At 37.5% G+C, this 13,558-nt stretch overlaps 1 protein-coding gene across 3 annotated transcripts in view; it reads right to left on the bottom strand.

Annotated features, from left to right (window-relative positions):
• Positions 1-13,544, bottom strand: part of OSBPL10 (oxysterol binding protein like 10) — an 87,120-nt gene extending 73,576 nt beyond the window's left edge. For all 3 annotated transcript variants that reach the window (XM_039336325.1, XM_039336326.1, XM_039336327.1), the window contains exon 1: positions 13,025-13,544. In XM_039336325.1, coding sequence (XP_039192259.1) covers positions 13,025-13,395 — 371 coding nt within the window. In that variant the 5' untranslated portion in view covers positions 13,396-13,544. The remainder of the gene's footprint in view (positions 1-13,024) is intronic.
• Between the last annotated feature and the right edge of the window lie 14 nt (positions 13,545-13,558).

Below are 13,558 nucleotides of genomic sequence, written 5' to 3'. Positions count from 1 at the left end.
AATCAAACACTGCAATAACTCCCACTCAGCATTCCAATTTTGAGATTTTGGCTAATCTTATTACCGTATTTTCCAACATATAAGATGACTTTCTAAAGCATGCAAATCGGCTCCGAAGTTGGGGGATCGTCTTATACCTCGAGTCGTCTTATACGCCGGAAATTACGGTAGTTTCCGGCGTATAAGACGACTTTATAAGCATGCAAATTGGCTCCAAAGTCGGGGGTCATCTTATACGCCGAGTTGTCTAATACGCCGGAAAATACAGTATATCTTATATATATAATTTTTATCATTTTTGTAAATAACTCAATGCAGTAATCATACCTAATACACTTCCTTTCTCCTGTTTCCCCATCTCCTGTGAGGTGGATTGAACTGAGAGAGAGTGATTGGCCCAAAGTCACCCAGCTGGGTTTCATGCCTAAGGCGGATTAGAACTCACAGTCTCCTGTTTCTACCCTCTAGATCAAATGGGCTATTTCTTTGATTTTCACCACAGGAAATCATGCTGTATGGTTACATCTTCATGCAATGAAATGTGGGACCATAATAATCTTGGGGTTATATACGGTCAACAAATTGTCCATCTATCCTAAAAAGCCCTCATAGATACCAAAGTTGTTGCATGAATGATTAAATAACAGAAGGCAAAAGTGAAACAACTTAAATTCTACAAACCAGCAAATTTATTTCTATGCACAATTCTGGGTTAAATGTAATTACATTCAGGAATGCTTATTATGTTAAATTAGTATTATTGTCAGGATAAGATCTGCTTCTCTTGTTTGTTTGTATTAAAAATGAGTGTATTGTAAGTTGGCCTCTTCTACATAGTTTAATGCCTTAATACCCAAATAGCTCATAAATCATAACCTGAGAGTATTCACTACTGCCTGAATGGGAAATAAGCTGCAAATACCAAAAGTAGAGCCAAGAATCTCTGGAATCAAAATCCGAGATAAAGAGCTAATAAATACATTTCTAAACAGATTTTACAGCTTCTCATGGATATGCAGCAAACCTTTCAGTTAAAAAATAGGTTTCTTTGTCCATAGCTATACTGTTTGCACCTGACTTTCCAAAAAAGAATTCCATCCACATGATAGCTTCATTACTCCAAGATCATCCATAATGTGATATGTTACTCCTCAAACTCACAACAGCTATTTCACCTGGTGGTGGTATTTGTTTCTTTTGGGTTGCTCACTTCTGTTAATGGGTTGGATACTTTTGAAAACAGATGTAGAATGGATTTTACCTTTAAAGCCCATGTCAAGACTATATAGATGGCTACATAGAATATATTAAGACTTCACTTGCTGGGACTGGATGAAATGTAAAACTTACAATAGAAAAACTGAGGGCCAAGGATTTCACAGGATTTTGGATTCTAAAGATACTCAAACCATGTGCTAATTGAAAAATCACAGATATGAGGGCATAAACCACCTACCAATTGCAAAAAGTGAAACAAAATGTATCTCAAACCACAGCTCAAACTGAAAACATCAGACAGCAAAACCTCCTACTTCCCCAAAATAGCGCACTGACATTTTAAAGGATGTATATGGCATGAGTTGCTCATCCTCTCCTAGTACATTTTATTTCATTACTGACAAAAATACAATTGGAATTATCGGTGGAATTTATGGAAGAACTACACATAATACTGCAAATAAATGTCAGATCTCAAATCCATGAACTTATCTATCCCTAAGTCCAGCTATATGATTTATTTTCTATTGATTTCTCAGATTTCTTTGTTTCAACAGCAAGATGCAGAGCAGGATTTCTTGGTCTTCTTGTTGAACAACCCATAGGTTCAATAGGCCCCTAACAGTCAGTAGTCTAGCTGTTACCAACCAAGGACCACACTACTTTTGATCTAAGAAAAACCCATGCTATTCTGGCATTACTAAACAATTAATATAACGGAAGCAAAGGAAAATATTAGGTGATTTTAAAATGACTTTGATATAACTTGAAAAGATGGCAAAGGGAATTTAAATAGCATACAGAAGTTTTAAAACCTTTCTGAAATAAAGGCTATATCTCTCCCAACCCCATCCCAGCAAACGTAAGAGCTGTAATTCAAATATATCTGAATACCAAAAGTGGAAGATCTTTTTTAAAGAGTTCACCAAAGATTCTCCCCATACCATTCTTTAAAAGCAAACAGAAATAATTTCTCATCTGAAACAATTGACGAGAGTGTTGCACCAGAAAGCTAGAATACCAGTCCATACCCATGTCTAAGCTTCAGTTCAGATCCTAGTGCCAAACTTAGTATTAACTATTCATATGTTTTCTAATATGGGTTTATGCCAGATATTCTCCTAGATTTGAAGCCAATGCAATGATTAGCATACTCAATATTAGCCCCAGGAAATTCAACTGTGTTTACTTTCAGATATACTTTTTTTACAGCCTTAATAACAATATCTAAATACATTAGTTCACAGCTTGTCTTTTGTGAGCTACTAAATAGAGTATAATCAAAATATTCCAAAACTATCAAATTTCTCATTTTTAAACCAAAAAAAGTATTTATCTTTATCTATGGAAACATTTTTGTAACCCAGAAATCCTTTGAAATAAGAGAGTTGTAAGACTTGATTAGCTATATGACCAAGTTGGGAATAAATATAAAAAAAATATATTATCTACTAAGTGAAGAAGAGCAAATGTCTATGTCAATATTTACTGTATACTCCAGAGTGATGTTGATCATATAAACTGGTATATAGATTGTTGTTGTTGTTGTTGTTAATTGCGAAGTCGTGTCCGACCCATCGCGACCCCATGGACAACGTTCCTCCAGGTTTTCCTGTCCACTACTATCTTCTGGAGTCCATTTAAGCTCACGCCTATTGCTTCAGTGACTCCATCCAGCCACCTCATTCTCTGTCGTCCCATTCTTCTATTGCCCTCAATCTTTCCCAGCATTAGGCCCTTCTCTAGTGAGTCCTTCCTTCTCATTAGGTGGCCAAAGTATTTGAGTTTCAACTTCAGGATCTGGCCTTCTAAAGAGCAGTCGGGGTTTATCTCCTCTAGGACTGACTGATTTGAATGCCTTGCAGTCCAAGGGACTCGCAGGAGTCTTCTCCAGCACCATAGTTCAAAGGCCTCAATTCTTTCTCGCTCAGCCTTTCTTATGGTCCAACTTTCACAGCCATACATTGCAACTGAGAAAACCAGTTTATTAGGACAACCTAATAAATTCTCAAGATTTACACAGAACAATTCCACCAGCCTATTGTTTTTTTATTTATAATCTTGCATTATTTGAGTTTGTATGAGTTCTTGCCAATCTTCCCTATGGATAAATCCAGAAAAAAATGATATAATCTCTTATTCTTTTTAATATAAACAAAACTTCCTTCACCTTTCCTTGATAAGTTTTTTCCATTATTATTAGATGAGGAATTAAAAGTACATATTGGATATTAACAATTATCAGAATACTATCACTAGCTACTAAGGTAAATATAATGTCACACTATCTCTACCTGTAAAGTACAGCATATCTTCTTATAACAGTAATTTCTGAGAATACTATAATTATTTTCCTGAAAGAAGCTCTACCACGTGCCTTTTTCCTGGAATCAGGGAGTTTATGAGTTTTCCCAGAAAAAAGGCAAGCTTGTTCTTCAGAAATTACTGGAAGGAGCAATATCTCCGTCCCAGGGAACCCCAAGGATCTTTTTGCCTTTTAAATCAAAAGTTCTGCACAGTTTTGGTAATTAATTGATGAAAAACTACTGCTTTAAGGAATTTGCTCCTTAAGAATTTGCTCCTTAAGTTTATAAATCACACATTCTTGAATCAAGCCGCACTCCTGATAACTATACTGGTTCATTAATTTGGTTTACTTAGTAGCAGTATGGAAGTGGTTTGCCACTGTCATCTTGCAGATTTTTTTTTTACTTTCCAATCCAGTCTACAGCCTTGAAATTCCCCCATGGTTGCCCATCTAAGTAGCAAATCTTGCTTGTTTGTAGGTGACCACATACTTATTTTCCACCATAATTTGCAAATAAATTTTTTCCAAATCAGACAATGTGATTGTCTGGATTTGTTTTCTCATTTTGTCTCTCATAGTTGAGATCTAACTATGATGACAATTACAGGCCTCTCTCATCTTTTTAAGTGGGAGAACTTGCACAATTGGTGGCTGACTAAATACTGTTTTGCCCCACTGTATTTTAATGTAATCTTTCAATAAAGTAAAATTAGTATTTATTTATTTACTTACTAGTTACTTATTCATTTATTCAATTTATATAGCCCTCCTCCCCCCATCTTAACAAGTGACTCTGGGCAGATAGTTCATTTAGTGTTGTCTCCTATCTAGTTTACCTGAGAGGGCTGAAAGCCACCTGCTGTAGAAAAATGAAAATATTGAATAGAGCAAGGGCAAATAGGTCAACAGCTCCAGCAAACAGATATATGCATAAATCCATTCTTCTAAAATCAATACAATCTAAAAATGCCTAATGAAGGAATATGCTCCAGTTGTAACTTTAAAATGCACAACCCCCCCATAAAATTGTGATCATGTGATTGTGGGGAAGGGGTGACAGTTGTAACTTTGAGGATATTTCATAGGAACTTTTCCAGTACTGTCATAACTTTGAATTGTTATTAAATGAAGCCAAGAACCTAGGAGACAAATCACTTCTATCACCTTTCAAACCAGCTAAGATTTTTTGATTTTGTCGTCTGAGATTGTTACATGCTGCAGTTTTTTATGAGATATGTTCTTTTAGTTAACCATTCAGGCATGTGGGTTCTGTATCCAGAGTTGCAGATACTATTGCCTGTATTTATTTTATATTGTTCTCTACATATAAATCATCTCATAAATAATAAATTAAAATGTTTTATTATTTTTATACAAATCATGCAGTTGTAAATATATAAATATGCAAATAAATAAACAATTTCTCTCTCTTGTTCTTTCTCTCTCTCTCTCTCTCTCTCTCTCTCTCTCTCCCTCCCTCCCTCCCTCCCTCCCTCTCTGCAAGTATCCCAGGAGAATCTGGTCAGCCACCACTAGAAAACATCCTTTCCTTTTATTACACAAGCTATATTCAACAATTAATGAAGTGAATAGTATTTTTACTAAACATGCGGAAGGCTGTGCTGTAGAAATTAACTTAGTACAAAATAAATGGGAGTTATATAAGAATTTTAGTTTTGTTTTCCTAGTTAAGAAAGCAGAAACTATTGAAAGAAACTATTGACAACTGAGTAACTCATTGAAATCAGTGACTTGTTCAAAGTAGTAAGATTAAAAATGAGAGACTGTTTTTTTCTCTCAGTATAAATTTTACAATATGTATCCAGAATTATCTCATCTCCTTAAAGCTAAAATGTTAAGACTTTTTTTGCAAAACTTCACAGATATCTTTGGACTCTATTATGTATATTCTATCCAGAAGTGAACCAAAACAACCCAAATCAATAAACCACATTAGCATCTACAGAATTTTCTAAGTCATTTTCTATTTTAGCTCACTCATCTCAAATCAGACTCAGATCTAGAGGGCTGGAAGTAGCCAATGAGGATCAATTTTTCAAAGGAAACTTAAAGAAATTTTAAAACTGAAGGTTCATCAGCTTAACATTTCTTCTAGAAACATTAGTAGAAACAGTAAGAAAAATAACTAGTTACTTAAGAGGAACAGGAATAATTACTATAGAGATTGGACTAGGTGCAAAAAAAAAAAAAAAACCCTCCCTCAGCAGTGGAAGCTTGCAAGGTGACTTTGTGGCAGTCACTCTTTCTCTTACCTGACAAGGTAAGGTTATTGTGGGTATCCAGTACAAATAAATAACAAATTTTAAAAAATAGAAGGAAGAAGCACTTTGTACATCATTTTGAGTTCCTGTATAAAAGGCTAGATGTCTTCAAGTTGATTAACTAAATGTAAAATACACTGTAATTTAAGCTAAGTATGCAAGAGTTATTGAGGCACATGAGCAGTGAGCCACTTTAAATTTACTTAAAACAAAAAAAGTTAGACTAATGGAAGGGTTGGTCCTGACCCAGCAGGACTATTCTTATCTCCTTATAAATATCAGAAGAAGAAGAACATTCAGGAGAAACAGAATGGTATAAATACAGAACGGTCCTCCTGATACCGTAGATGAAAAGTACTTCTACATTCTATTGCTAGAGTGGCCAACAGTTCTTGCAAAAAGCCTATACCAGGGGTCTTCAAACTTGGCCCTTTTATGACTTGTGGACTTCAACTCTCAGAATTCCTCAGCCAGGCAGGCTGGCTGAGGAATTCTGGGAGTTGAAGTCCACAAGTCATAAAAGGGCCAAGTTTGAAGACCCCTGGCCTACACAGTCAGCAGGTGTATAACATTTCTGCCTAGCTTTCCCCCAAAACCAACTCTTTAACTTAGTAGTAGAATCATACTTTTATATTCCTCAGTTTATAACCACAATTAAGCCCAAAATTTATGTTGTTAAGTGAAAAATTTGTTAAGTGATTTTTCCCCCAATTTACTACTTGTCTTGCCTCATTTGTTAAGTGAATCACTGTAGCTGTTAAATTAGTAATATGGTTGTTAAGTGATCTGGTTTCCCCATTGACTTTGCTTGTCAGAAAGTTATAAAAGGTGATCACATGACCCCAGGACACTGTCAAGCATCAGAATGTAAATCACATAATCATGGAGATGTTACAATGGTCATAAAAATGAAAAATGGCAATAAGTCACTTTTTTCAATGTTGCTGTAACTCTGAACAGTCACTAAGTGAACTGTTGTAAGTCAAGGATTACTTGTAATACAAAGAAAGCACAAATGTGTAATTTTTATTAGATAAATAATTAAACTAACAGTTAAAATATATAGATATTTGAACATAAAAAACGAGTCCCTAGTCCTTGCCGACTAAAGGGGACAGTGTTCATCTCCATTTCAAAGCCACTGAGTCAATGCTGTCTGAAGACATTTTCAAAGTCATATGGCCAGCATGATGTCATGGAGCACTGTTACCTTCCCATTGAAGTGGTGCCTATTTTTATTTACTCACATTTGCTTGCTAGGTTGGCAGGAGCTGGGGCAAGGATAGGAGCTCACATCATCATGTGGCACTCGGGTCTCAAACCTGGGCTGCTGACTTTCCAGCTTTCCAGCATCTTAACCACTGAGTCACTGTGCCACCCTATATTTGAATATAGGACGTTTATCTAGAACTCAGTATGCCACTTTAATGAGGATGCCTAATCTCATCTATTAATGTACTTCAAGCACCCTACGAAGAGAAATTTAGAGAACATGGCATATAGGATAGCAATTGGGCATCAATTAGGTAGTTACCAGGACAGTGCTAAAAAAAACCCTGTTGCTGTCATAACTTCAGGATTATGTGGATAATTAAATAGGAATCCCATATAAAGAGGATAGTGGGATGGGGGAGTTGTCACTGGCAGGCCCTAGAAAAGGCAGGTGAGCTAGTAAAGGCAGTGGATGGGTGCTGGGAAATATAGGTGGCAGAAGAGTGCTACAAAATATGAGATCCCTTGGATCTCATATTTTGTAATAGGGTTTTTCAGGAGAAACAGGGGTTGGAATGATTTATGGAAATGACTGGCAAGCTTCCCTGCTGGCTTCCGTATTGACCTTCCTTGTGGGAAGCAGGCAGAGGTTACGATGATCCTGTTGACATAGCTTGCTGTGACACTACAATCTCAAGCTGGGTACCCAAGGACGAGCATCATAATCAGATGGCCTCAAAGCACTGTAACACTGCTATTATGCAGACTAATTGCAAATCCCCTTCATTCAATGCAACTACTGAACAAGTGGTTGTAAGTCAGTTACTACCTGTATTTGATCTGCACAAAGCTTCTGAAATGGTTCCATATAAAACAGATTTTAAAAAACTCAAATCATTTACTGTTTAAAAGAAGAAACAATTACTCAAATGAGAGTTTTAACAAATTAACAAAAGTTACAAATGAATATTTTTTCCTAAAAATGTCCTTATTTAAGACAACTTCCAGAGAGGCAGCAAGTGCAGCATAAAGAAGAAGGGATCCTGTGACATCTTAAACAACATCAAGGTTGTTACACATTCTCACGGCTGTGAGATTATATATAAAATTTTATTGTGTGCTGAAATGGATAGGCTCACAATGGAAATGAAGGATAAGACAGAATCAGACTATTTCGAGATCTGGGACAAATTTTATCACTGGTGTGAATCAAGAACTGCTCGGGTTTTAAATTAGCGTGAAGATAGAATTATATATAACTGTATATATAACTGTATTGTATAGAAGAATATGTTTATATAGAGATTAAGAATTATATATTAATTATATGTATTAAGAGGAACAAACTGTTAGGAATATTTATTTTGGAACGTCACGTTATGTTAAGGTGACCAACTGTCCTCCTTTAGGGAGGACAGTCCTCCTTTTGTAAGTTCTGTCCTCCCTTGAAAAGTGTCCTGCTACATATCCTCCTTTTTAATATTTGAAGACTAATCTGCAGGGCTTTTTTTTTCTCATAGAAAACACTCAGAACGGCGTTCCGGCACCTTTTTTTTATAGATTTTTTTCCAACTTTTGCATGAGCTGTGCTACTCCCCCTATTGGCTTTCAAAAGCCAATAGGAATTGCTGCTGAGTGCGCCAAAACACCCAGCCAACAAACTTTGCACATGCAAGTTGTCTGCAGCGAAGGTGAATTGGCAGGAACCTCGCACCCCTCCCTGCTACCCAACTACACCATTTCCTGGTTAGTTCCGAAGATACCTGGAGGAGACTGGAGCGGTAAGTTTCTCTTGATCTTCGGCTCTGCTAGGGCAATAATGGCTGCGGGCACAAGAGGCAGGGGTGGCGGGGTGCTGTGGGCGGAGGTGTGAGGGGCGGCAGCGGCCGGCTGCCCCCCGTGCTGTGAGAGCCGCAGGGCCCTCTCTACACGGGGCTGTGCAGAGTGGGTGGTGGTACTGGTGGGGCGGCTGCAGGCAGGGTATGTCGACAGCAGGCTGCCCCCCGAAGCCGGCGCGGCTGGTGCTTTGGGAGCCGTGGGGCCCGCTCTACACGGCAGGAAAGCAGTGCTGGTGGGGCAGCTATGGGAGGGGGCGTGGCAGGCAGTTGACCTTCCATGGGCCGGGCCAGCTTTTACGATATTTTTTTCTTCAATTTATTTGTGTCCTCCTTTTCATTGTAAAAAAGTTGGTCACCTTAGTTATGTCCATCCTTGTTTTTAACTGTATTATAAATAAAAAACTTTAAAAAAAACATCAAGTTACAGCATAAACTTCCATGAATTACCATATATACCATGTGCCCTGAGATGAATGTTTATATTTAACATACTAGAGCTGAATTCCTTTGGAATTAACAGTAAATAGTGAGACAGCCATTCAATAGTCAGGACTGGTAAAGCTGCCTCAAATATCTTTGTTGACCTTAAGAATCAGAAACAGAGATAATGCCACAGAACAAAAAACACTTAACAAGTACTTTAAAATTACATTAGAATACACTTTCCAAGTTGAAAAAACTAGCTTATTTAAAGTTAAGGAATACAGTAGCGCTATCAGAATAGAATGAGAAGGCTGGGGACTAAGTCTCTCTTCCCCACACTGCTCTATAGATAGTCCTCAACTTACAATCTTTCATTTAGCAACTGCTCAAAGTTACATCAGCATTGAAAAAAGTGACCTACAAATGATTCTTGGCCTTAGACTGTTGCAACATACCTATGGTCACATTAAAATTTAGGCACTTGAGCAACTAGCATGGGGGTCTTCTGATCACCATTGGTGACTTTCCCAGCTAGCTTCTGACAAGTACAGTCAATAGGAGAAGCTGGATTCACTTAACTACTGCATGATTTACTTAATAACAGCAGCGATTTACTTAACAACCTTGGCAAAAAAAAGGGTCATAAAATCAACCATGACTCACTTAACTGCTTTATTTAACAATGAAAATTCTGGTTCCAATTTTCTTTTAAGTCGAGGATTCCCTATATCTGGGGTAGGCAACCTCGGCTCTTTTATGACTCATGGGCTTCAACTCCCAGAATTCCTGAGTCAGCATAGCTGGGAGTTGAAGTCCATGAATCATAAAAGAGCCGAGGTTGCCTACCCCTGCCCTATACAGATAGTCCTTGACTTACAACTACAATTGAACCCCAAATTCCCTTGCTAATTGAAACATTTGTTAAGTGAGTTTCACCCTATTATACAACTTTTCTTGTAACCACAGTAGTTCAGTTAATAACACGGTTGTTGCTTCCCCATTAACTCTGTTTGTCAGAAGGTCACAGAAGGTGATTATATGCAACTGTCATTGCAACTGGGTCACTGCAACTGTCATGAGTTGTTGCCAAGTGTGTGAATTCTGATCTCATGACCATGGGGATGCTGTAGTATGAAAAATGGTCATCAGTCACTTTTTTCAGTGCCGTTATAACTTCAAACAGTCAGTAAACAAACTGTTGTAAGTCAACGACTATCTGTAGTTCCTTTCTTCCTATTTAAAAGAATTTTTTTTAAAATCTGCTGGTTTTCTTCCTATGTGCTGCTCTCTAATAGGCATGTATAATATTTTGTTTGTAAAAACAAAGAAAAATAATCCACTATTTAGATATACATATCACTACAGATCTTTACAGAAGGAATAATGTGACTCTTCATTCTGTGTCTGAGAGTTTCCTGAACTTTTAACAGTGTTTGCAAGATTGCTTAGTAAACAGTCTGCTACAGAAAAGGAATCCTTTATTTCCTTCCTGCAGAACAATTAGGAAGCAGGAAAATGGAAAACATAGTATCTGCTTTGAAATCATTATTTCTAGATACTTTAGGGCAAATCCATTTAAAATCAGAGTGCACATTCTGTGAAACACTTTTGTTTGACAGCATTAAGATGATACCAATTAAAAAATCTCAAGTTCCTTACTAAGAAAACAACACCGGTGGTGTAAGATAAAGAAGAGTATCTGACTATTCCTTTACCTAACTAGGTTTTATCAAAAAGGGGGCCTGATCCCCCACTAGCTGTAACATCATACAACAGAACTGATAACAAATATTATTAGGCCAGGAAGACTGGTCTTGGTCCTTTTCCTAAAATTTATCTCCATCCAGTTTATTTATGGAACAAGTTCCTTAAAGGTTATACTGATGTACTATGTGTCTCTGTCAATTTACTATTTGATCAGTTAATAAAACATGCATCTTTTTTCTAGTTTATTATCAGAAAAATAGAACTTCCGCTATAATAATTTTAAAAAATCATCCATCTGCTATTTGTAATATGAAGATGTAATAGACAATTGTTGCACTCAGGCATAATTCATGCACAATCAGAATGATTTTGCCAATGCTAATACTACTGCCAGAAGCTATTCCACTTGAAAAAATTGGCACCATTCAACTCCATATTTATACAAATAAGGGAACACTTTTTTATTTTACTTTACTTAGTAAATATTGTAAAAAGGGCAAGATATGGATACCACTTAACTTTTGTTTTTCAATACATAAATCATAGGATTTTTTACTACAGTTCCTTCTACTTCACCTTCCAAGAAATATATGTCCCCTTGATGGAGTTTATAACATCAACAATTATAAAGGCATTATTTGCAGAGAAAAATATGCATAATAATTTCAAGCCACCAAGTCTTCCAACTCTTATGATCTGCCAAAATGGCAATATTTCATCATTTTAAAGCAATTATTAATATTAAAGAATTATAAAGTATAGAAAATTAAATTAAAACAGTCAACGGTTAATACTTCTGTGATTATTCAATACTGATTTAAATTCTAGGTGAAATAATATTTATTAAAAGCATTAGAATATGTTTTCTCTCAATGTATTATTCAAGCAAATAAGGGTAAAATGGGAATGAAAGAGTATTTTCTGCCAGTAATTATAGGAGCACTCTCACATTTTTGTAAGGGGATGCCAACTTGTCAGTTTTATATTCCAGGATCATTTTTTTAAAAAGTCAGAATTCACTTTGCCTAATTTGTATTAGCCAAGTAGAATATCCAGTATTATCTTCTCTCTTAGTAAATGATTGAGCAAACTATGTAGATATAGATGTATCTCCCCACAGATGAGCAATTTTTAACTAACCAAAATACCACAAAGCACCAAAAGTGATGATTGAATCGTTATTCAGTGACTGAATAATCATTTTAAGTGATAATGGCTGGTGTTTCAAAGTTCTTTAACTTTGCTTCCAAACACATTAGTGCAGTATTTCACTATTTTGATTTATCTTTATGATGCTATTGTCCAACTGAAGATTCTTTCATTTTTTTTCTAATTTTTTAAAAAGCCAATAGGAAACTCTATACTGTAGCCTTTACCTTCAGTATAGTCATAATAATTACCTGACCAATTTACTCATTTCTGGCATATTGTGTCCATTGCAGGAAAATTTACAAATGGCAGTCACTAGCTTTTTGCATTTTCAAAAGCCTTAATACCACATTAAAAATTAAAGTTATGCTTGCACTAGGCAATGTCAGAAAGCAGGTCTCCAACAAAGTAAAGTTAGATGGACACAGCCAGCTTAACAACCAGAAGACATCAAACGCAGGTCCAGAAATACACCGTGATGCAGTGACAGTTTTTAGTGAAACTTGTTTTGGAAGTAGCAATTTTGACCCCTTAAAAGCAATCATAAATCTGACTGTCCTGCGTGCGGAGAATTTCTACAGCATCAGCCCATTTGAGAGAAAAAAGATCTTATGAAGACGAATGGGAAGCAGAAAAAGAAAAGTGAGAGAGATTATATGCTGGGTCCCATAACCTTTAGGATGAGCATCAATCTAAAGAAAAAATATTTGTAAGAGTGGAAGGAAAGATAAATAAATGATCGTCGGCGCCACACCTTAGCAAGTCCGCGGGGTTCGAAAAAGCGGGGGCAAGGCAAGGAGTGAGAGTTAGTCTGTATTCTTTCCCTTAACAGTGAAAACCATGGGGTTCTTTTCACCACCGTGCAAACAACCCTCTCCCCTTAGTACCTGCTTTGCCAACCTTGGATGAGGTTGGTGTATTTGCTCAAAGTCCCCTCCAAAACTGCCTCCGTTCTCCTGCCAGCTGCCAGTCCCCCGGGAGCACCGTCGCCACAGCCCCCTCCTGGACTGGCCGCAGTTGAACTGGGGCTGCTGCTGCTTCCTCCATCCGGCCTCGCGGCCACTGCTGCAGCCGCCGCTCCTCCTTGCCGGCCCGAGAGACCCCGACTGGTAGAAGAGGAAGGCGAGGAGCCCGCTGACGTGGGGCGACTACTACTCCGGCTGCTACTGTTACTGCCTCCACCGCTGCTGCTAGCTGTAGCCGCGGCCGCTGACACGTTGTCTCCGGCGCTTTGCACCGCTGTAGCTGCCTTCTCCATAGAGTTTGCAGGGAGGCTCTGAGGCAGCCCCAGCCCTTGCTGCAGATTGTAGCTGCTGCCGGCAGGTAGGGAAATATCCGAGTCATTCGCTAAGAAAAGGGGAGAGGAAGGACTGGGCGATCTTTGCGGGAACCTCCTTCTCAAGGGCTTTTTGCGCCCACAA

This window comes from Crotalus tigris, unplaced genomic scaffold, assembly GCF_016545835.1.
Source record: "Crotalus tigris isolate CLP2741 ecotype Arizona unplaced genomic scaffold, ASM1654583v1 scf7180000017666.27876245, whole genome shotgun sequence".
NCBI lineage: Eukaryota > Metazoa > Chordata > Lepidosauria > Squamata > Viperidae > Crotalus > Crotalus tigris.
This window is presented reverse-complemented; position numbering and strand designations above follow the sequence as displayed.